The sequence below is a fragment of the Podarcis vaucheri genome (genome assembly GCF_965113315.1).
Source record: "Podarcis vaucheri genome assembly, chromosome: 17".
NCBI lineage: Eukaryota > Metazoa > Chordata > Lepidosauria > Squamata > Lacertidae > Podarcis > Podarcis vaucheri.
Genome location: NC_138755.1, coordinates 40,661,805 through 40,685,094, shown reverse-complemented (window position 1 = coordinate 40,685,094; position 23,290 = coordinate 40,661,805). Strand labels below are relative to the sequence as shown.

The 23,290-nt window shown below is 43.4% G+C and overlaps 1 protein-coding gene and 1 long non-coding RNA gene across 3 annotated transcripts in view; one reads left to right on the top strand and one right to left on the bottom strand.

The window, feature by feature from the left end:
* The window catches only part of LOC309522713, a 149,227-nt gene extending 129,048 nt beyond the window's left edge, over window positions 1-20,179 (top strand). Inside the window, exon 2 of the long non-coding RNA XR_014215163.1 lies at window positions 19,506-20,179. This is a non-coding gene — a long non-coding RNA (uncharacterized lncRNA). The remainder of the gene's footprint in view (window positions 1-19,505) is intronic.
* On the bottom strand, window positions 5,208-22,683 carry DUSP12 (dual specificity phosphatase 12). Of its 2 annotated transcripts, none has more exons than XM_082206124.1 (6): window positions 22,409-22,683; window positions 18,341-18,454; window positions 18,133-18,251; window positions 12,072-12,168; window positions 8,267-8,453; window positions 5,208-6,919 (listed from the first exon to the last, which is right to left on the bottom strand). In XM_082206124.1, the coding sequence occupies exons 1-6, from the start codon at window positions 22,666-22,668 to the stop codon at window positions 6,764-6,766; spliced, it is 933 nt and encodes a 310-aa protein (XP_082062250.1). In that variant the 5' UTR covers window positions 22,669-22,683; the 3' UTR covers window positions 5,208-6,763. The 2 variants fall into 2 exon arrangements, with proteins under 2 accessions (XP_082062250.1, XP_082062251.1); XM_082206125.1 differs by having other exon boundaries at window positions 22,412-22,683.
* Between the last annotated feature and the right edge of the window lie 607 nt (window positions 22,684-23,290).

Sequence of the window (23,290 nt, the reverse complement as noted above, 5' to 3'; positions counted from 1 at the left end):
TCTACTTGCACTGGCATGCTTTCGAACTGCTAGGTTGGCAGGAGCTGGGACAGAGCAATGGGTGCTCACTCCGTCACGGGGATTCGAACCACCAACCTTCTGATCGGCAAGCCCAAGAGCACCACCCGCGTTGTTAAGAGAGGACAGGTAAAACTACAAAAGAACTAGATGAATTTTCTGCCACTGGTCTTCACAGAGGAACGTTCGGACAAGTAGCAAACCACGACAGAAGAACCTACTTTTTACTGAAGAACCTCCTACAGGTAGGTGATCTGAGACATATGGATATAACAAGAGAGTAAGCTGTAGGGTCAACTGACAAACTAAAAATTAACAAGTCAGTAGATCTGGATTACATCCACGTAGGAGCTCCTAAACAGTTTAAATGTGAAATTGCTGATCTTCCAACATGCAATTTGTCACTATCGGAAAATTGGAAGGGAGCCAACAGGACACCGGAGGGGAAGCTGGTGATGAGAGGCCTGTTAGCTGATCCCCAGTAAATAGGTGTAAGTAGAGAAAATTAGTGGAATTAGTTTATCTTCACACATCAATCCTACTGGAAAAAGGAGGGAATGAGTTTCTGGAATTGCCAGCTGGAAGGTCAGAGACAGGAGTGAATGTATAGGGTTATGCATCTGCACACACAATGTGCTAAAGCACTAGCAATGTTGTGGTTGATTTCCCTGTGCAACCACCTGCCCAACTACACACATGTACTGCCACTTTCTCAGCCAAGTCCCCTCCTCAGGTGATCCATGCAGATCCGCTGGGGAATAGGAGGTTATTTTCTAACACAATGTGCTAATATCAGGATAAAAATTGGGTCCTTCTAATCTAAACCCTCAATCAGTGCAGTTCAGCTGAAAACTGGAGAAGGGCCTGTTTTTCATCCCCACTGTGGCTCAATGGACAGGGAGATTTGAACCCATATGCTGCAATTGGGAACAAAATCACCACCACTCCTCAGCTGATGTCAGGGAGCCAACCAGCAATAAATCACACGGAGTATGTGAAGTTAACTCTTTATTAGCAAAAACCAGGGGAGCCAGGCCTAATGAGCACAGCAGCTCTTCCCAGTAGGTCTTGCCCCTATGGGGAAATTGTGGAGGCTGAAGGTCCCTGCTTTCCCACAGCTGCCTAATCATCTCCTCCTTCTCTGGTTTCTCCCTAAGCAATCTGAGCCTCTGCTAACCCACCTATCTCTGCTTCTGCCTCTTCATACATGCTTTTCTGGTCCTGGGAGACCAGAGGAGTGGAGCTTGTTGCAGCAGGAGGGGCAGACACTTGTACGTCTTCCCCAGCCAGACTCATCTCTGCCTCTTGTCCCCACCTCTGCTTCTGCCTCTGATTTTGGACTTCTCTAAGCCACAGACTCTTCCTGCTCACTAAGTCCTGTTACCTCTTCAGCTTCCGGCACTTCCTCTTCCCAAGTCTTCTCCTTCTCTATCATCATCCAACCATCACTCCATGACAGCTGATCCATTCTAATCAGTATATATACCAAGAAAAAAACACACCAAGAACTCAGGCCAATGTGAGTTTCAATAGTGGGAGTAGTCCCTACTCACAAATAATCAATTTTAACAAAAACTGATCCATTCAAATGTATGTATTCTGACCCGGATTACAAACTCAAATAGAGATTACAAATTCATAAAGATATGTATAACACAATAATTCGTTACAGACAAGTTCAAGTTAGTCCATAATCAGATTCGACATGATAATCTATCATGTAATATTTGATACTTGCAGCTGATGAAGGTGAATACATCGAAACAGGGCCTGTCCTGGTTTCTGATCCATAATTGACTTCTGACGTCTGCTCAATGATTGAAACTAAGATCTTCATATTGAATCTGACTATGGACCAACATGAACTTGTCTCTACTCATAAATTCTTATTTCTAATTCTGCAACGAATTATCGTGTTATGCATATCTTTATGAGTTTGCGTTTGTAATCTCTATTTGAGTTTGTAATCCTTGTCAGAATACATACTTTTGAATGGATCAGTTTTTGATAAAACTGATTATTTATTTGTGAGTAGGGACTACTCCCACTATTGAAACTTACATTGGCCTGAGTTCTTGGTGTGCTTTCTTTCTTGGTATATTTAATAACAAGAACTCCACTCTAATCAGTGGCATGTTGGATGGGGAGCTCAGTTCCCAGTGACGGGGCAAAAAGACACAATCCCAGCTTGCTAAGGTACCTAAGAAGGGAAGGCATGGCCTGGGGAATCACCTAAGCCTATGGGCCAGAGGTCTGTGTAGGCACAATTGTGGTTTTGTTGTTGTTTAGTCGTTTAGTCGTGTCTGACTCTTTGTGACAAGCACTCCTGTCTTCCACTGCCTCCCACAGTTTAGTCAAACTCAAGCTGGTAGCTTCGAGAACACTATCCAACCATCTCATCCTCTGTCATCCCCTTCTCCTTGTGCCCTCCATCTTTCCCAACATCAGGGTCTTTTCCAGGGAGTCTTCTCTTCTCATGAGGTGGCCAAAGTATTGGAGCCTTCAGGATCTGACCTTCCAGTGAGCACTCAGGGCTGATTTCCTTAAGAATGGAGAGGTTTGTTCTTCTTGCAGTCCATGGGACTCTCAAGAGTCTCCTCCAGCACCAGAATTCAAAGCATCCATTCTTTGGCGATCAGCCTTCTTTATGGTCCAGCTTCCATACATCACTACTGGAAAAACCATGGCTTTAACGATACGGACCTTTGTAGGCACAATTACTATTCTTTTAATAAAAGACCCACTGTTTTTGTCTTTTACTGTCAAAAGCAATTTTTCAGTTTTTCAAAAGAGTTATTGTGGGTCGTGGCACAGCAGTGGCATGCATGCTCCAGCAGCAGGAAAGTTGCATGAAGGAGTAAGTGTACAGGCATGGTCCCAGGTTTAACCTCTGGAAACGTCACACAGGTGTCAAAGTGCAGAAGGCAGAACACCACTTGTGTGAGAAAAGCCTCCATGCATTCCAATGCAGCCATATTCGGTTTTAGCGAGTAAATTGCAGCAGATGAACTTCCAACATACAACAAGAAAAAGAATGGGGAAAACACAGGACAACATGGTTGGCAGAAACATTTCCTGCATTTTCAAAAAAAGAGGAAACAACAAAGGGTTGTAATTGCAGGCTAAACAGCTATACTTTTCTGATTCAGCCTGGCGATTCTACTGACCATAAATTAATCATCCTAGGTTACGAAATTTGTCCAGTAATTTATAATGAATGGGTGGGAAAACCACAAAGTGAACATAATAGGCAGCTATGTTTTGTGCAGCTCTATTTGACGAAAGTAAACAGTAGCGTTTACTAAGAATCATTATCAACCCAACCAAAAAGTGCAGTACTACGAACCACCTCTAGATGCCACTTTCTATTCAACAATGCATAAGTCCATTTCAACACAGCTCAAAACAATAAATTAGCATTTGAAACGTAAAGCTAATCGTTGCTGACAACTGATTCAGCTTTCTATTATTATTTGACTTCATTTAAGCCAACATGCTTTTAAACGGTTGTTTCCATCAACTCGTAAAAACAAATTAAACGAAACCTTGAAAAAGCTGCAGTCGAGAAATCTTGAAGCTAGCTGGTTTTCAAAAATCTCTCAAGAAAGATGATTACTTGGAGTAAATCCCACTGAACCTGGTGAGACTTTACTTCTGAATAAACAGTATTATTAATTAAACTTATATCCCATCCTTTCTCCTAAAGGAGCCCAGAGCTGCAATGTAGGACATGCACTGGGTTGAGATAAGAGCAGCATAAATGAAGAAGCTTCTTTCAAGAATGAGCCAGCAAACTCACATCAAGAAAGCATACAGCAAATGCAATAAAATGTGTATTTATATAGGACACAGTAATTTCCTGGTGAGAGAATAAAAGAATTTCCAGATGTCTAGCACAATTACAGGGGACTTTATTGTGAATACTGAATGTTATTTGATTACTAATCAGTGAATGTTTTATTGGACCAGCAATTTGTCGCTACTCTAACAATGTAAGAAATTCTAGTTCTCTGTGCGTTGTCTGAACAATATAGCAGTCAGAAACTCCACCAGCGCAAACCGTGGATTTATTGTTGCACTATTATACACATCACTGTGCAAGAGGACACACATGGGGAACAGTACCTTGAAAAATCCCCCGCAAACCCAAGAGGCTATGGTCATTTCATAGCCGTGGTCAAAGTTCAAGAGCTGGAAGCCTTTTAGCTCTCCTGAGCAACACAGGTGTGTTATACAGTGGTGCCTCGCAAGACGAAAAGAATCTGTTCTGTGATTCTCTTCGTCTAGCGGTTTTTCGTCTTGCGAAGCAAGCCCATTAACGGATTAGCGGATTAGCGAGTTTTCTGTCTTGCGAGGCATTTGTCTTGCGGGGCACCACTGTAACCACAGCGCAAGCCATGGGGCCTGAACTTTTCCTTCAGTGAACTTCTCAAGAACAGTGAAAGCAAAAACCGATTGTAGCAGAGTTTGGTTTTCACGGCGCAGCTTCTTACACCAGGATGAGGTGTGCTTCAGCATTTTGCAAAGTTCTACTATGCCAATGCAGGTCGAACCTCAATGTTTCCTTTTCTGTTTCTTAATTTGCAAACGGGCTTTCATGTTACACACAACTCTTCTTTATTTTTTGGTGTAAATAATTTTTATTAATTTCCAATTACTAAAATCCAGTAACGGCCACATTTTTTCAGTGTCAAATTACAATTCATATTCAAATATATATCAAATATGAAGCCGACTGTACATTTTGTGTGACTTCCCATGTGCTGGGTTTCAGGGTGCAAAGTTTTTACTTCTTCCTGCTTCCGAAGTCTTAATTAATCCAATTACATTCACTCCTGATCTTAATCCCTTATCATCAGCTACAGAATTTTACACACAACTCTTCTAGTGATGGAGGGAGGGGCCCCCATTTTATCCAGGAAAAAACCCTCAATGGGTTTAACTGTGGAACTGCAAAACAAAAATCAGACTCTACACACACATTTCTAGCTTGCTTAAGTGTTCTGTGTTAACCCAAATACTGTACATTTCTGAGCCAAGAAAGATCTGCTATATTACGAATTTGCCTCTTCTAACCTTTGGACCAATATATTACCTGAACTAGTATCTGCCTCACTAAACATCTTCTTGCCCCCCTCCATACACTAAAATAAAAACCCCATATCCATCCACTAAATCTCTCCCCGCCCCCCCCCCCCATGTGTTGGCGTTAACTTCTTCAATCCCAGAGTTTTACCAACCCTTCCAATTTTATGGCTGCCCAATGCCTTGGCCTAATTCGTGTCACATTTCATTCTAAAATCTATTTCACAAGAATCTCAGCTTTTGTTTTAAAATCTCAGCTTTTGCTTTTTTTAAAAAAACCAGAATATGCAAAATAAGGAAACATGGAAATATGTCTGGAACCTTTTAAGTGTATTAACCTGAAACTTGCTCAAGGGGATGTCCCATGGAAAAGGATGAAACATACATAAATTAGGCAATGTGCATATATTTAGACATCAACAAATACTTGTACTTCCAAGATGTGCAAGTTGCAAGTCCCCTATCAGTTGAGGTGAGCAGCCCAGCCCTTAAAAACTCCCTGATATTGAAAATATACTTCAAAAGCATATTTAGTATCTGTCATCTTGCTTTAGATCTGCAGACAGTGCTGTTTTCTTAATTAGCCTCGACAACTGAGCATCTCTGTAATGTAACAGCCTACCAATTCCCCTCCCCTACCATTAACTCACACACCAAGTTTTCAGTATTTTTTTTTTAAATTTCGAAATGCAATTTGCATACAGCACGTAATACCTTGTTGGGAAAAGATTATAAACCCTTTCAGTAAATGACCTAGAAACCAATACTAATTTTTGTCAGTCAAGTGATTCAGCAAATGCTGGCTACCTGTAATTTGGATCCATTTCACCACAGATTGTTAGAAACCCTCATGATGTAGGAAATCATAACATATAACTTATTGCTGATAAATCAACAGTCACCAGAGACACTTGCAAAGCGGTTTTTCTGATAGTCCTTTTCCAAGTTACAATCCAGTTGAAAGTGATAATTAGACATCAGGCATCCAGTGGCTGGCACTTCTGTATCATCACGACAAGTTCTCTTCCTGTTCTGTATTCCCAAACATCCAATCATATTTTGCACCAAAACTATCAAATTTCAGAACGCTATTTTATAACAATCTAACAGCTGCAGTGTCTCCCTAATTACTTTTCCTTAATAGTCTTTTGGACGCTAAAACCAAGCAGGTTTGTTTATGTAAACCCACTGGATGCAGAACATTTTGGAAAATTTCTTGACAAAACAAGTGAACAAGCTAGGGACAAGCAACAAATTGCACTGCACACATCTTTGTTTCGTTTTGAAGAAACCGTAGGCATGGGGACAGGGGAGGCTGATAAAAGTCAGGACCATAGCATACAGGAAGAGTAGGGAGGTGAGATTTTCATCAGAACCGTGATGCAGAGAGAATAGTTAATGCCCTCATTACCACATGCCACAGTCCTAATCTTGCCCCCAGCTCTGGCTTACTCCTAGGGCCTGTTCCTATTTCTTTTTTCCTTTTTTTAAACGACACATGAAGTCTAGGTATTCTAGTACAAAATGGCTTTCCTGGAAACACTCGACGTGTAGTTCAACTGGTTCTGTCGTACGTATCACTTGCTGTAAACCTATAGGAAACACAATCCTTTAAACAGGAACGAGGCCACTGATTGGACTGCGGAAGTACAAACCAAGTTCACCTTTTTACAGTACCCATGGGCAGCAGTCCTTTTACTTCATCCACACGACTCTTGTGAATTTGGAAGGCAGGGGTCACCCAATGGCCGCATGAACATTGCTCACCTTGCCAATGGAAGGACCCCAGCTTTGATGTACATTTTGGGCACAGAAGCTGCAAGAGAACAAGACAAACAACTCGCTTAATGCTCCATCTTCTCTCCAATTACAGGAAAGGATAAACTTCAAAACTAACTATCGCTATGGATCTCCAACTTCTAAAGATTTGACTGGTTTGTTCAAATCAACATAAAATCTGGCCTCCTCTGGCCACATTACTCAGCATCTGAAGTTCTGTTACCCAAACTCTCTCTGCTCCATCTGGTACGCAGGCTGAGACCCTCCCTGCCCGCGGACTGTCCTGCCAGAGTGGTGCATGCTCTAGTTATCTCCCGCTTGGACTACTGCAACGCGCTCTACGTGGGGCTACCTTTGAAGGTGATCCGGAAACTGCAATTAATCCAGAATGCGGCAGATAGACTGGTGACTGGGAGTGGCCGCCGAGACCACATAACACTGGTCTTAAAAGACCTACATTGGCTCCCAGTACATTTTCGAGCACAATTCAAAGTGCTGGTGTTGACCTTGAAAGCCCTAAATGGCCTCAGTCCAGTATACCTGAAGGAGCTTCTCCACCCCCATCGTTCTGCCCTGACGCAGAGGTCCAGTGCCAAGGGCCTTCTGGTGGTTCCCTCATTGCGAGAAGCAAAGCTACAGGGAACCAGGCAGAGGGCCTTCTCGGTAGTGGCGCCCACCCTGTGGAACGCCCTCCCATCAGATGTCAAAGAGATAAACAACTACCTGACATTCAGAAGACATCTTAAGGCAGCCCTGTTCAGGGAAGTTTTTAATGTGTGACATCTTAGTGTATTTTTGGTCTTTGTGGAAGCTGCCCAGAGTGGCTGGAGAAACCCAGTCAGATGGGCGGGGTACAAATAATAAATTATTATTATTATTATTATTATTATTATTATTATTATTATTATTATTATTATTATTTTATTATTTTTATTTATTGCAAACAATGCACACTCACACATGCAGACAAGTATCCATAGGTCCTATAAAATCCCCCACAAGCCCATCATTTTCTCAGCTCCATTGCACTTTTCAATACAGTGGAACCATGGTTGTCAAATGTAATCTGTCCCGAAAGACTGTTCGACTTCTGAAACGTTCGACAACTGAGGCGCAATTGCCGGTTGGCAAAATCCATTGAGAGAATAGAGAAATGCGCCTCAAAAGCCCTTCGACTTCCGAGGCGTGTTCGAAAACGGAAGCATTCACTTCCGGGTTGTCGGCGTTTGAAAGCTGAAATGTTCAGCTTCCGAAATGTTCGACAACAGAGGTTCCACGGTATTTGCTCAGGTTCCCCTTCAGCTCACTGCTTGCTTTGCTGACGTTTTCTTAGCTAACTAGCTGAAGATTTCCAAAGATTCAAACTGTGATTGTTTCCCCTCACCTGTCCATCCATGACTCCTAAGAGTGCAGGTTCCATCCACTGCACAGGCTCAATGAAGTAAGAAGTACACCTAGACTGGTCATCATAGTGAAAAGGGGCAGGTCTTGAAAGCCTCTTATGAGCAAAAGCGGCAGGTCCCTTGCCTTCATCATGAGACAAGATGCTTGAACTTCGAAAGAGCAGGCGTCTGTCGTCCAGAAACAAAGGTAACAGAATGACTTGGAAAGGTATCTGAAAGCAATGTCATCTTTGTTCATTAAAGCATATGAAAGAAACATATAATCAAAAGCAAAAATATACTGTATCTAAACTATCTTTCACATCAATAAGATATGAGGAAGAAACTGTGAGTAAATAATATGGAGTCAACAGAAAAATTCATTGTGGGAGTTCCTAATCATAAAGCAAACACATTCTTTCGCACGTTAAGAGGTTTTCATATTGCCACTTTCATAAGTTCTTTAATCCATGCATGAATTTAGGATGAAATCCTTCTTCCATTCTTCTAAAGATGTTATTTTGGTTACGTAGGCAGCTCTCCTGATCTGACTGCTGAAGCCTAATTGGAATTCCCATGTATCTCCAATATGGTCAAAGGAAAAGGCATTTGCAAGCAACCTGCAATAAATTAACCCGGGCGGTCATTTCTGGCCAAGACTACTGGGTAGGCCCACAACAATCGTTTAGAATTGGATCTTCATTTTGCTTGCATTTTTAAACGAATACACACTTTGCACAGCAACACCAGAAGGCAACCACATCCTATACCACAACCCTATTACATATTCAGGCAGCAACCATTTTGCGCAGGGGTTCCATTCCCGGCCTCTACACACATCGGCTGAGCACCCTGCCCTGTTCTGCCTTCTTCCACATCCAAAGGGACCTGCACATCAGCGTTCACACGTCAATTGGATACACCTGAAATAGTCGTCGCCTATACAGGTGTGGGAATGTTGCTAGGCCAGTCCCAATAGGTTCTCTGAATTATCAGGACTACAGGGAGGAGGAGGAGGATTCCAGCGAAAGGTGTGGCCAGGACTTGGGACACACCAGGGCAAGCTGGGGATGGGGAAGGAGATGTTGGTGTAGGAAGTACTCACAGGGGGGCAGAGGAGGGCGAGGGGATGGGGGTCAGTGAACAGAAACCAGAGTAACAGGACCCATCACCAGATGTCTCCATGTACACAGCAGGCTCTGAGGTGTCGGGAGCAGCAGGCAGGGTGCTCCAGAAGGCTAAGGCAGGCAAGCGCCCACAGCCCAGCTCCGTAGCTGGCCAGGTGGGGCTCGCTAGTTCTGGGAGGAAGTGTGTGATTCCTCAGATGGAGTAGGCTGGGAGCAGGTGAGCGTCACATGCCTCCCTTTCCATGGAGGCGCAGATTGCAGCTATAACAAAGGCGGCATTTTTTCATCTCCGCCAAGCTAAGCAGTTGGCTCCTTATCTCTCTCGCCCTGACCTAGCCACTGTGATCCACACGACGGTCACCACCAGACTGGATTATTGTAACTCGCTCTAGGTGGGGCTGCCCTTGAGACTGACCCAGAAACTCCAGCGGGTGCAGAATGCCGCGGCGAGACTCCTTACGAGGTCTTCGCTGCGGGATCACATTCATCCGGTGCTATACCAGCTGCACTGGCTCCCGGTGGAGTACAGGATCAGGTTTAAGGTGCTGGTTTTAACCTTCAAAGCCCTATACGGCCTAGGACCCTCGTATCTACGGGACCGCCTCTCCTGGTATGTCCCACAGAGAAACCTACGGTCTGCAAATAATAACACCCTCAAGGTCCCAGGCCTCAGAGAGGTTAGGCTGGCCTCAACTAGAGCCAGGGCCTTCTCGGCTGCGGCTCCAAACTGGTGGAATGCTCTGTCACAAGAGACTAGGGCCCTGCGGGACCTGACATCTTTCCGCAGGGCCTGCAAGACAGAGTTGTTCCGCCAGGCCTTTGGTCAGGGCGCAGCCTGACCCCCTCCTCTGGCAACCTGCACAGAATTTTGCTTAATTGGTTGCCATCAATTTGATTTTAATTTTTATAATGAAATATTTTTAGATTTTGTGACTATTTGACTGTTTGCTTATTTGATTGTTGTTAGCCGCCCTGAGCCCGGCTTTGGCTGGGGAGGGCGGGATATAAATAAATTTTTTTATTATTATTATTATTGTTATTATTATTATTATTATCAAGCCCAGATGCTGCAGTCAGCAGGTATAGTATCATAGGGCAGCAAAGGTGAGGTGCTGTGTCTGTTGAATTGCCCATGTTGAGGGACCTTGACTTGGGTGCTCTTGGACCTCACAGGACTGCACTTTGGGTTTGATGCTGGACTGTATTCTAACTGCAGAACTTTAGGCTTGGCTACTTGTATTGACCCTGAACCTCCTTTCCTGACCTTTGGACTTTGGATTTCTGACTCTGGGTGTGGCTTGTGCTGATTGACCCTTGGATTTTGAACTTGGACTTGGCACACTGACTTACTGCCAGGTAGGCCAGGGGATCAGGACAACAGGCCAAGATGACATCTTAAGTCGGCCAGCAAGCAAACTTGTAATCGGGTCAGACACAAAGAACACTAAAGTTGGCATGTGCAATCAAATGCGTTCAGATCGGCTCCAGATCTTTGTTCAATGGGTCACTTAAGTCATACGCATCCCAACACCCAATTCTCATGTAGCTGCTATCAGTTTGCCTGCAAGATAGCAAAGGGCTGCTACAAGGGGGGGGGGGGAATGAAGGATTGGGTCTCTCCTGCCACCATCTGCAGAATTCTCCCCAAATCAAGCAATTGGCAGGCTTGCCACTGCCTCTCAGCAGTAACCAGGGAGCGCTGCCAAAGGACATGAGCTGCTAAGAGCCGCAGGTTATCTCAGTTGACACTTCCACTCTCACCTCCAGCAAGGCAGATCTCATGGCTGTGCAGTCTAATGAGACACCAAATCACCATGGCTCCTTCAGAAAGCTCGCTCTGCTGCCGCATTAAGTTCCAAAACGTTTATAGCACTGTTCCCTTCTATTTTATATTATATATTGCCCACGAGGGTTAATTAAAACCAAATTGTTTTCTTGCTCTGCTACAGAGCCTTAGCCCTGGGCAATCTTTCCCTTTCCTTACACATTCTGACCAACATCTCCATTTTTCAGGTATTATTTATATATAATCTATTCGCTGCTGTATATCTGGGACACTGAGCCAGTTGTCATAAAAGCAGACAAAGGGGTAAATCTGTATTGGGACAGTGTCACTTCAAACTGCACGTAGAAAGTGAATGATGGATGCTTTCCTCATGGGGTGAATGCATAGAAACCTAGCTTATTGCAGAGATGATTAGGTGGGGGCCTTTCTGCCTGATTCTACTTTTTAATCTGCACCCATTTTTTGGTACAGCAGAATAGTAAATCACCTTCCCATCTTCTTCAATTTGACACCCACTCACAAAAACAAGTTTACCACATCTTGTGCAATTTGCAAGAACATGGTCAGTTTTACCTATCAGAATAAGGTGCCCTACAAGTCAGAAGAGATATATTTTTCCACACAATAAATTACTCAAAAGTTCCACAGAAATATGGTTTTACTAAAAGCTTGCCAAAACACAGCCTTGGCAAGGACCCTTGCACCACAACGTTTATTAGGCAGCACAAATACTACATTTATTTGTGTGAACCAAGTAAATCAAGACGGGACACCTTTTCGGCTCCCCAGACCAGATCCATGGGGACAGAAGTGTTACTATTTGAAAATAACTGCTGTAAGTCACAGGACAGAGCAGGATATAAATCTAATAAATATATTTGTGGAGCCCCATACCTGCACTTTCTACACCTGTACAGAACCTCAGTGTTTGGAGTTTGCTGTACAGTGTTTGGGTCAACTGCAAAGACATCTCGCGGCAGATTTCGTAGCTCTGAAAAGAAGAAGCAACGGTGCATTTATAAACTTGCAGACAGTCATCATTAAACATTAAAAGCTTGTATTGTGTACAGTGCTATAAATTGGTTTACTGCATTTATATATTATCCTGAAGCAAAATGTTCAGGGGACTTTATAATAAAATCTGCTTTTTAAAAAAGAAAGCTTTTGTCCCAATAAATACCATAAAGGAACTATTGTGGTTGTAACTGCCTACAGAGGACTCCTTCCTTCATTAAAAAAGCCTATACTCAGATGTGCATTTATTCTCACTTTATGAGATCATTGCAAAAACCAATTTCACATAAACATGCTATCAGCTATGTTGATCCATTAAAAAATTTTTAAAACAAAAGCAGCAGTACCTGCTTCACTTATTTACCGTGTTTTTCGCTCTGTAAGACGCACCAGACCACAAGACGCACCTAGTTTTTGCAGGAGGAAAACAAGGGGAAAAAATTCTGAATCTCAGAAGCCAGAGCAGCAAGAGGGATCGCTGCGCAGTGAAAGCAACAATCCCTCTTGCTGTTCTGGCTTCTGGGATAGCTGCGCAGCCTGCACTCGCTCCATAAGACCCACACACATTTCCCCTTACTTTTTAGGAGGGAAAAGGTGAGTCTTATACAGCAAAAATATGGTAATTCATTTATAGCCCACTTTTCCTTTAGGAAGTTCAAGGTGCCATGATACCTTTATTATATTCACGTCAAAGTCCCAAAGCAGTACGCTAACTTTTGCATTTCATGGAACTTTTGAGCAGGCTGGACGTTAAACAAAAGGAGTAGGAGAAATCTGCTGATGATAAAGGGCATCGTGGAAGCCTATTTGCAATACAGTGGTACCTCGGGTTAAGAACTTATGTACGTATCTTAAGTAGATTATCCAGGAAGCTCTTTGCAAATGAATTAAGTTAGTGCTTGGTGCAAATGATCTGTTTGCCCCACAGCATACTAGGGGGGAAAGCAGGAACCATCCCTCTTTTTGAAACTATGAAAGCCGGCACTTATGTAGTTCTGTCTCTCTCTGGCAGTAATCTAAGAAAGTCCTACACCCGCTTCCTATCCACTCCTGGATCCTGCATCCCTGCCTTCAAAACCATCAATAGCCTTGCCCCTTACATCTCCACTCTTCTATCCAGACGCATTCAAACCCATGACAACTTGTTCACTTCACCACCAGTCGCCCAAAGGTCTCGTTTTAGTTTATTGAATCTATATCCCTCCCTTCCTCCCAAAGGAGCCGGGGGGGGGGGCAAGTCTTCTGCTCCTTTGGATCACTCCTTCTCCACTGCTGCCCAATTCCTAGAGCAGGAATAGGCAAACTCGGCCCTCCAGATGTTTTGGGACTACAACTCCCATCATCCCTGATCACTGGTCCTGTTAGCTAGGGATGATGGGAGTTGTAGTCCCAAAACATCTGGAGGGCTGGGTTTGCCTATGCCTGGCCTAGAGCTGTCAAAATGCCTGTGATACTCCCACTCTCTTGCTTTCTTCAAATCCACCCTAAAAAGCCACGTTTTCTGTGAAACCTTTGGCACAACCACCTGGGCCCAAAAGCACATGTTGCAGATGTTGCATGTTCTTCCCCCTATTACTGCACCTCAGTTTCCATCCTTTTCCTCTGCTGCCTACATGTGTCCCTGATCACACATTACATCTGAACACACTGGTTTCTATGGAGAGAGATGAAAGCGGAAAGTATTATTATTGCATTTTAGGAGAAGAGAAGGGGCACTAGGGATCTTGCAGGCTGCAATGGAGGCCTAGGAGGGGGGAAATGAAAGCTTGAAGTGTGAATGGCGCCACCCGAGGGCAAAAAAAAAGAGCAAGATCAGGAAAACTGAAGTGAAAGAGAGAAATGCAAGAGTTGAAGTGCCAATTACCTGTTCCAAAGGAAGAGTGAATATCCCAAGATTCAGTGTTATTCAAGAGTCTGGGGTTTTTGGAGCAGCCAAGTACAAATTTTTGGGTGGTCAGACAACCTGACTCTCAGATAACAGGATACCACTTTTTATCTGGGGACAACCAGGGGAATAGGCTGCAATGTACGCAAGGATTCCGAAGATCCTTCAAGACCCACATGGTGCAATACCCAAGCAAGCAACCTAGGTTTTCCTCGAACCCCCTGCCCCAAATGGGGAAAAGCAGAAAGTGTGCCTTAAAAGGGGAGAATAAGCCTGTGTGCGCCCTTTAACTTCCTGACTAGATCTGAGAAAAATAACGAACATAGACAGACAAAAAGAAAGGAGTCAAGCAGAGGAGACAGGAACGGGGAGCTACTAGCTAGGGCAAGAACAATCCATCCTGGAGGATCCCACATAGACTGATCAAGGTTGCAAATCTGGCTAGAAGAGGGAGAGCTCTCCCGTAACAAAAGGTAGCATCGCTTTTGATTGACAGTAGGATACTTTTAAGTTTCTTGCCATGGAGCAGTAATGAGATGACTTACAGCAGGCATGGCTGAGCTTGGCCCTCCAGCTGTTTTGGGACTACAACTCCCATCATCCCTAGCTAACAGGACCAGTGGTCAGGGATGATGGGAATTGTAGTCCCAAAACAGCTGGAGGGCCAGGTTTGGCCATGCCTGACTTACAGGCAAAGCTGAGTTCCATGTGGAAAACAGAAGAGGGAGCCTAAGCTCAGATTAACCTTGAGCACGAGTATCTAAGTCCATGTACAAAACTGGGGTGGCAGATCCTAACTTTAAGAAATGCTTGTTGGAAAGACCAAACTGAGGTGTGTTCTTATGCTGGCCGTGCACAAAAAAGAAGACATTTGCAACTACGTTTTTGTTGCTCATTATAATGAGAACATGTCTACATCCAAATAGGGAGGGTTGCTGGTTCATGCCACTGTGTGCCTCTTTTTCTGTGCCTGAGAAAGTGCCATGCTTTGTACTGCCACTCCTCATGTGAAGCACCAGGAGCCAAGAGACATGCTAATGATGAAAAAAAGACTGAGCACATAGTACAGTGGTACCTCAGGTTACATACGCTTCAGGTTACAGACTCCGGTAACCCAGAAATAGTGCTTCAGGTTAAGAACTTTGCTTCAGGATGAGAACAGAAATTGTGCTCCGGCAGCGCGACAGAAGTGGGAGGCCCCATTAGCTAAAGTGGTGCTTCAGGTTAAGAACAGTTTCAGGTTAAGTAGGGACCTCCGGAACGAATTAAGTACTTAACCCGAGGTACCACTGTAATATATTCCTAGGCTGTAAGCAAGCCACTTGGGGCAGATACCGCCTTACAAAGTGTCATATTTATACATTATACTATATAAATAACTAATAAATATTATTAATTACAGCTCACAAGCCTCTGCCAAGCAGAAGGGGAAATGTTGCAATCTTTTTATTAGCAAATATCTAGGTAAATTTGTGAAGAACTTCTGGAGCGCCACTGAAGACTGTCACATCTTGCAAATGGGCCTTCCACCAAACTTCCTACCTGCAACAGTGTTTCCCCTCACACAAACCTTTAACTTTGTTTGATGTTATCAGCATTTTTAGCATCCAGCTTGAAGGAGAGTTTTGTGAAACTCGAAAGCTAGCTCACGACTTTTGACTTTTCATTGGTTTTAACAGATTATACTATTCCAGTTGAAACACTGTGTTTTATAAAATATGCTTACAGGATCCTCACTTTCTTCACTGAGCAGAGGCACTAGAAAGTGGAGGATCCATATTTCTGCAAATCCAACCAGCTTTATGTCTTACAGAACATGGACTGCTTGATTTTTAGCCTTTACATTGTGAAAAATGCTTCACAAACACTCTGTGCATGTGCCTAAGTTCTTCTGTAGCACAAAGCACCGTCCTGACAGCAAGATAGGAGACCAAGAAAGATTCCTTTACACACAAACACACACACACACAGAGAGAGGAAGAGGAGAAGGAGAAGGAGAAGGAGAAGGAGAAGGAGAAGGAGAAGGAGAAGAAGAAGCGGTGACTTTATTATTCTTAATGCAAGCAAAGCCCATTCTTTGGGTCTTCATATTTGATTTAGTCCAACTTGAAAACGATAACAAAATTCTAAACCGAGGATGCCATTGAGACTTGCCTCAACTGTTCCCTTATGCAGCTTGATAATGTGAAAAGAAAAGAAAAGAAAGAATTACGCATATCGGCCTCATTCATAGGAACATAAAAATGTGAATGTGCTTCCGCATAATTTAGACTGTTGAGATTTGGTACACACACAAGGTCTGATTACAAAATAAAAAACTGAAAAGGAGGCATTTGTACAACTTGCCTTGAAAATGGAGAAGGAATACATGAGACTGTAGCCCAAAACTGTCACACTAAAGCTTAAGACCTTTACACACAAACACCTTAAGACAGACCAGTAATCAGTAACATCTGAAATTAGAACATTTTTACAAAAACTCCATTCACTTTACCTAATTTCTAAATGACTGAGTAATAGAAAGGTGGGGGGGGGAGCCAAAACAGGGCTGTTACAGAGAAAGGAAGCTGGCATGTGCCAAAAGAAAACCAGGAGTGGATTCTTCTGGAGGAAAGATTGCTGAAAACTGATTTCTGCTCTTGCACCAATGAGATCAAGTTTAGGTGTGCTCGATTAGTCATAGTATAGCTAGGTTGAAGGCTTTCTGCAGCCTACCTACTGGCAGATCCTGCTTCTGCAAGTTTCCTCGGAAGAAGATATCAAACCGCTGGGCTCCTCCCAACAACTGCCTTTTGCAGCTGAGTGCATTTCTAGCTGGCCTCTCTCACCCCATGTCCCACATCAGACAAGAGGGAAAAGATTTGTTGCACCAACTTCCTCAGAACCAACTGGGGGAGTGAAGGTCCCAGAATAGAGATGATACTGGATGGGAATTTTGAAATACCTAGATTTGACTTTGGGAAGGGGATGTCTGTGTTCCTTATTTAAGTATATGCTGTACAGTCACACCTCGGGTTACAGCCGCTTCAAGTTGCGTTTTTTCAGGTTATGGACTGCCGAAACCCGGAAGTATCGGAACGGGTTACTTCCTGGTTTTGGCAGTCTCGCATGCGCAAAAGCGCTAAATCGCGCTTTGCGCATAAGCGCCAAATCGCAACCCACGCATGCGCAGGCACAGGTTGCAAACGCTGCAGGTTGCGAACGTGCATCCTGCACGGATCACGTTCACAACCCGAGAGTCCACTGTACTATAGAGGTGGGGGAAGTGTTTCATTTAGAGACATGCAGGGACAGCTCAGCAATTTTATTTGGAGGACAGGTTGCACTCATACAGTGGAAAGAGAAAAACACTCTGCATGTGTTCAGGGATACTTTAAATATATTCCCACTGGCTACTAGAAATAATTCCCAGCTACCAAACTCAAACTTAAGATTGCGGACTCCTGCATCCATGGGACAGAAAGCTGAACTGGGGGAATTATTTCCCCTTCACTGGGAATGTGGCTCCAAATTACACTCCCCTGTCAAGCAACAGCTCCAGCTACTGAAGACTCTGAAGAATTCAACACCAGCAGGTAGAAAAAGCTAAAGAAATATGGAAAGCTAAGTATACAGCGAAGAAGGTGCTGTCTGACTTTCTCACTGTGCTATTTGTCTTCGTTTAATTCTTCTCAGAAGTGAATTTTAACTAGAGGTTGGGAAATGAGCAGGGAAAATGAGAGGTGGAGCTGGTCTTACATGGCAAATATTCAATGTACCAAGGCTCATAGCCAGGGGTGGGGGCGATTTCCAACAGCAGTCAGTAACATGTATCCATGCTTTAAGAATTCAAGCTTACTAGTCTATCTATAATACAACTCATGTTTGAAAAAGAGTGCTATTTATTACAGAGTTTTGTTATTACCCATTCCAGGTGGAAGAACCAGGGGGGGGGGGCAATTCAAGTAGAGTTCAACAGCGCAAGTTCAGTTCCAATGTGAATACAGTAGCTGAATTTGTACGTAGCCATTTCTAGCCCAATGTTAAGAGATTAGAAAAGCACTTCTATTTCCTTACCAGGATATTTCTCTGTAACCTTTTGCAAACGATACTGTTTGTAAATAGTACTGGTCACATCGACTTCACAGCCCATTTTTTCATAGAGTTTCAGTTGCCACTCGAAGCCTTCATTCATTCTGTAACAAGGGGGGGGGGAGGGAAGCCTTCTGATTACATTCCAATCTTCACAAGGAAGGAAAACAAATTTTATCAAATAAAAACGCACTTGGCATCTGGTTTGATGGCCTGGACAAAGGCATAGGCCTCTTCAAAAGGGAGTTTATTGGCTTTCATTAAATAGGCAGTCACAACAGCAACACTCCGGCTGACTCCAGCTTGACTGAAAACAAAACAAAACAAGGAGACACCCAATAAAATATAGTCACACACAACAAAAAATGGACCCCCCCCAAAAAAAAATAACTAGATCCTTCATTCCCTTCAAACTGCATTTTCCCCTAGAGAACATCTTTCTTACAATTCACTTGTACTCAGGGAATAGAGCACTGCACACACATTTCTCATGACAACTTTGGAAGATATACTTGTGTATCAACAGCTTTTCCCTTGGAAATACTATACTCAAGAGTCAGAGCCTCAAGCCTTCCCCAGGTGCTCTTTGTGCACTTTGATGCACAATGTATTTTGTACTCTAGTTTCACAATATCCCTCATTACCTGCTGCCACCCCACCCCCCTGAAAGACATGACCTCCCTGAAAATTATCCTGCTCCTGTCCTAACAAGAGAGCAAGAGTGTTGTTGAAATTCTATATGAACAATACTATTATTATTATTATTATTATTATTATTATTATTATTATTATTATTATTTTATACCCCACCTATCTGGTTGGGCTTCCCCAGCCACTCTGGGCAGCTTCCAACAAAATATTAAAATGCAGTAACGCATCAAACATTAAAAGCTTCCCTAAAGAGAGCTGCCTTCAGATGACTTCTAAAAGTCTGGTAGTTGTTTTTCTCTTTGACATCTGGTGGGAGGGTGTTCCACAGGGCGGTGCCACTACCAAGGAGGCCCTCTGCCTGTAATTTGGCTTCTTGCAGTGAGGGAACTGCCAGAAGGCCCTCAGAGCTGGACCTCAGTGTCCGGGCAGAACGATGGGGGTGGAGACGCTCCTTCAGATATACTGAACCGAGGAACAATGTTTCCCCCCCCCCCCCGTACTTCCTACACAAAAGAAAAAGCATAAGGGTCCTGCTCCAACACCCATACAGCCAAACATTTCTAACAGTGGCCATCTCCTGTCATTTGTCACCAGCATCCAGTATAATCAGTACACAAAACCAGAAAGAAAGAAAGAAAGAAAGAAAGAAAGAAAGAAAGAAAGAAAGGACTTGATGGAGAAAGTGGGGAACACATTCTACATCTTAGGGTAGGGCTATGATGTTTTGTTGATTGTTGGCTAGACTGATCAAAAGCAGGGTGCCACTTTTAAAAAAAGAAGTGTACAAGAACAGACAGAAATGGCAGGTGGTCGTGCCCATCTTCAAACGGGCATCCTGCGTCTCTCTCACACAGAAGAGCAAATTGACTGTCCCAGATGGAGCCTGCTGCGGCTTTTGCAAGCTTCATCAAAAAGAACACAGAAAGCAAATTATATACACAGGTAATAAGTGAAGCAACAAAAATTTATTTGACTGCTCCGCCTTCTGTGCAGGCTAAGAGTTGGACACGCTGAGATTTGGGAGCACATCGGGGCGCAAGGTAAATTAGACAGTGAAAGTTCAGCCAAAAGTTAATGCTAGGGAAGGATTTGCGGGGGGAGAAAGAGAGAAAAGAGAAAGCACATTGCAGTCGCGTCTCATTGCCTGTATAGGTGATTTCCGGATTCTCCTGGAGGTGGTGTTTTTTTTTTTCTTTTAATGCCCTGAGAGACAGAAGAAACTGAAGATTCAATGTTATCTGTGTTTTGAGCACCAGCATGTCTAGGTCACACGTAATAAGACCTGAGTTAGAAAAAAGGCCAGAGAAACCCCGTCTTTTCCGGTACTTTGGCTTCTGGCTGGACATGGAGGCATCCGATCGCGGGCTGTGCTAAAAATAAAAACTAAAAACTAAAAAAGCACCCCTTGATTTCTCTCAATATCTGTTGGACAGTTGTCATTACCACCCTAATTTATAGATACATCTATCTATCTATCTATCTATCTATCTATCTATCTATCTATCTGGCCAATATCCAACCTGTTTGTGTGGCAGCACCCTTGATGTCAAGTGAGGATGGCCACATAATTTTTATGTATTTTTTTCAGTTGGAACGTGAGACACAGAAAAAGTAAAAAGCATTTCTCAGCATCAGGGAGAGAAGAAGTTAAAAAGTATTTCTCGGCTGAACAGGAAAGATGGGCAGTTGCCTTTCACAACAAAATGTGGCAGAACAATGTCAAAAATGTCTCTGGGTTCACACACACACACACACACACACAAATTAGGAGCAGAAACCGGGCCCTAGCGCTGCTTGTTATAATAATTGCTATATTACCGTATTTTTCGCCCTATAGGACGCACCGTCCCATAAGACACACCTAGTTTTTTTGGGGGGGAAATAAAGGGGGAAAAAATATTTTTTCCCCCCAGGCGCGGGGCTGGGGCAGCCCGAGCTTCCCCCGACCCCAGCCCCCAAACAGGCAGCTCTCTGCAAGCCGTGGGAGCCCAGCAGTGGCTCCCGCTGCTTGGGGAGAGATCCGCGAAGCCTGGAAAGCGAGAGGGGTCGGTGCGCACCTACCACTCTCGCTCTCCAGGCTTCAGCGAAAGCCTGCATTCGCCCCATAGGACGCACCCACATTTCCCCTTCATTTTTGGAGGGGAAAAAGTGCGTCTTATAGGGCGAAATATCATTTTCTTATATAATAATTACTATATGCTGTTTGAAATAAATAAATAGAATTATTATTATCATCGTTCCACTGCCAGTCTGCAGCGCTCTAATAATAACAACAATAATTCTTATTGTTCCACTGCCAGTCTGCAATGCTCTAATAATAATAATAATAATTCTTATTGTTCCACTGCCAGTTTGCGGTGCTCTAATAATAATAATAGTTGTTGTTGTTGTTCTCCTGCTAGTCTGCAACACTCTAATAATTATAATAATAGCAACAACAATAATAATTCTTATTGTTCCACTGCCAGTTTGCAGCACTCTTAATAATAATAATTGTTATTGTTGTTGTTCTCCTGCCAGTCTGCAATGCTCTATTAATTATTATTGTTCCCCTGCCAGTCTGTGGTGCTCTAATAATAATAATAATTGCTGTTGTTTTCCTGCCAGTCTGCGCTCTAATAATTATAATAACAGCAACAACAATAACAATAATTCTTATTGTTCCGCTGCCAGTCTGCAGCGCTCTGATAATAATAATAATAATAATAATAATAATAATAATAATAATAATAATAATTCTGCTTGTTCCCTAGCCTGTCTGCAGCGCTCTAATAAATGATAATAAATTCTTATTGTTCCACTGCCTGTCTGCAGCCCTATAATAATAATAATAATAATAATAATAATAATAATAATAATAATAATAAATTCTTATTGTTCCCCTGCCAGTCTGCAATGCTCTATTAATTCTTATTGTTCCCCTGCCAGTCTGTGGTGCTCTAATAATAATAATAATTGTTGTTGTTCCCCTGCCAGTCTGCAGCGCTCTAATAATTATAATAACAGCAACAACAATAATTCTTATTGTTCCCCTGCCAGTCTGCAGCGCTCTAATAATAACAATAATAATAATAAATTCTGATTGTTCCCCTGCGGGTCTGCAATGCTTTAATAATAGTAATAATAATAATAATAAATTCTTATTGTTCCCCTGCCAGTCTGCAATGCTTTATTAATTCGTATTGTTCCCCTGCCAGTCTGTGGTGCTCTAATAATAATAATAATAATTGTTGTTATTCTCCTGCCAGTCTGCGCTCTAATAATTATAATAACAGCAACAACAATAACAATAATTCTTATTGTTCCCCTGCCCGTGTGCAGCGCTCTGGTAATAATAATAATAATAATAATAACAACAACAACAACAATAACAATAATAATAATAATAAATTCTGATTGTTCCCCTGCCAGTCTGCAATGCTCTATTAATTCTTATTGTTCCCCTGCCCCGTGTGCAGCGCTCTGATGATAATAATAATAACAACAATAACAACAATAACAATAACAATAATAATAATAAATTCTGATTGTTCCCCTGCCAGTCTGCAGCGCTCTAATAATAACGACGACCGCAATCCTAATTCTCCCTGCCCCCCCCTGCCCCGCTCACCACCTGACCAGGGCGCGCGCCCCCCTTTCCCGCGCGCGCCCGAGGAATCCCGCGCAGGCGTCGAGGTGGCTGAGGAGGTCGCTCTCGGGCTGGTCCAGGGCGGGCACGTGCAGCACCGCCTCCGCCCCCGACACCGCCCCGGCCTCGGGCGCCTCCGAGTCCACCACCAGCAGCGCCCAGGCCCCCCCCGGCGCCGCGTCGTCCGGGAGGCCCAGGCCGCCGCCGCCGCCCAGATAGAGGCCGGGGAGCACCGGCACCATGACTAGGCCGCGCCGCCGCCTCAGCGGGAAGAACGGCCGCGGCCCCGCCTCCCCGCTCCGTCTCCGCCAATGAGGCGCCCGGTCTCCAGCAACCCTAAACTTACGAAATGGCAGACCCGCGCGCTTCCGCCATTTTGTGTAATAGAACATAGATCTGAAAGGAAGTAGCGCTTGCGGGTTCCGTTTCATCCCCGCCCTTTTCTTCTGTTTTTAAACTCAAAAAAAAAAAAAAAAATACCCTAAAACTGCAGAGCTGGGTTATGTTATTATGTACACAAAGTGAATAAATAAATAGCAGCAACAGCATTTATTCAGTAGTAGATAGGTAGCCATGTTGGTCTGCCATAGTCAAAATAAAAAAATTCCTTCCAGTAGCACCTTAAAGACCAACTAAGTTAGTTTTTGGTATAAGCTTTCGTGTGCATGCACACTGTGTATCTGAAGAAGTGTGCATGCACACGAAAGCTCATACCAAAAACTAACTTAGTTGGTCTTTAAGGTGCTACTGGAAGGAATTTTAGCATTTATTCAGTAATAGCACACCCTCCATGCGAAGATCTCTGGGCACAAAAGTGCAAAATAAAAACACAAAACACATCATAAAAAGAGTCAAAACAAAAGA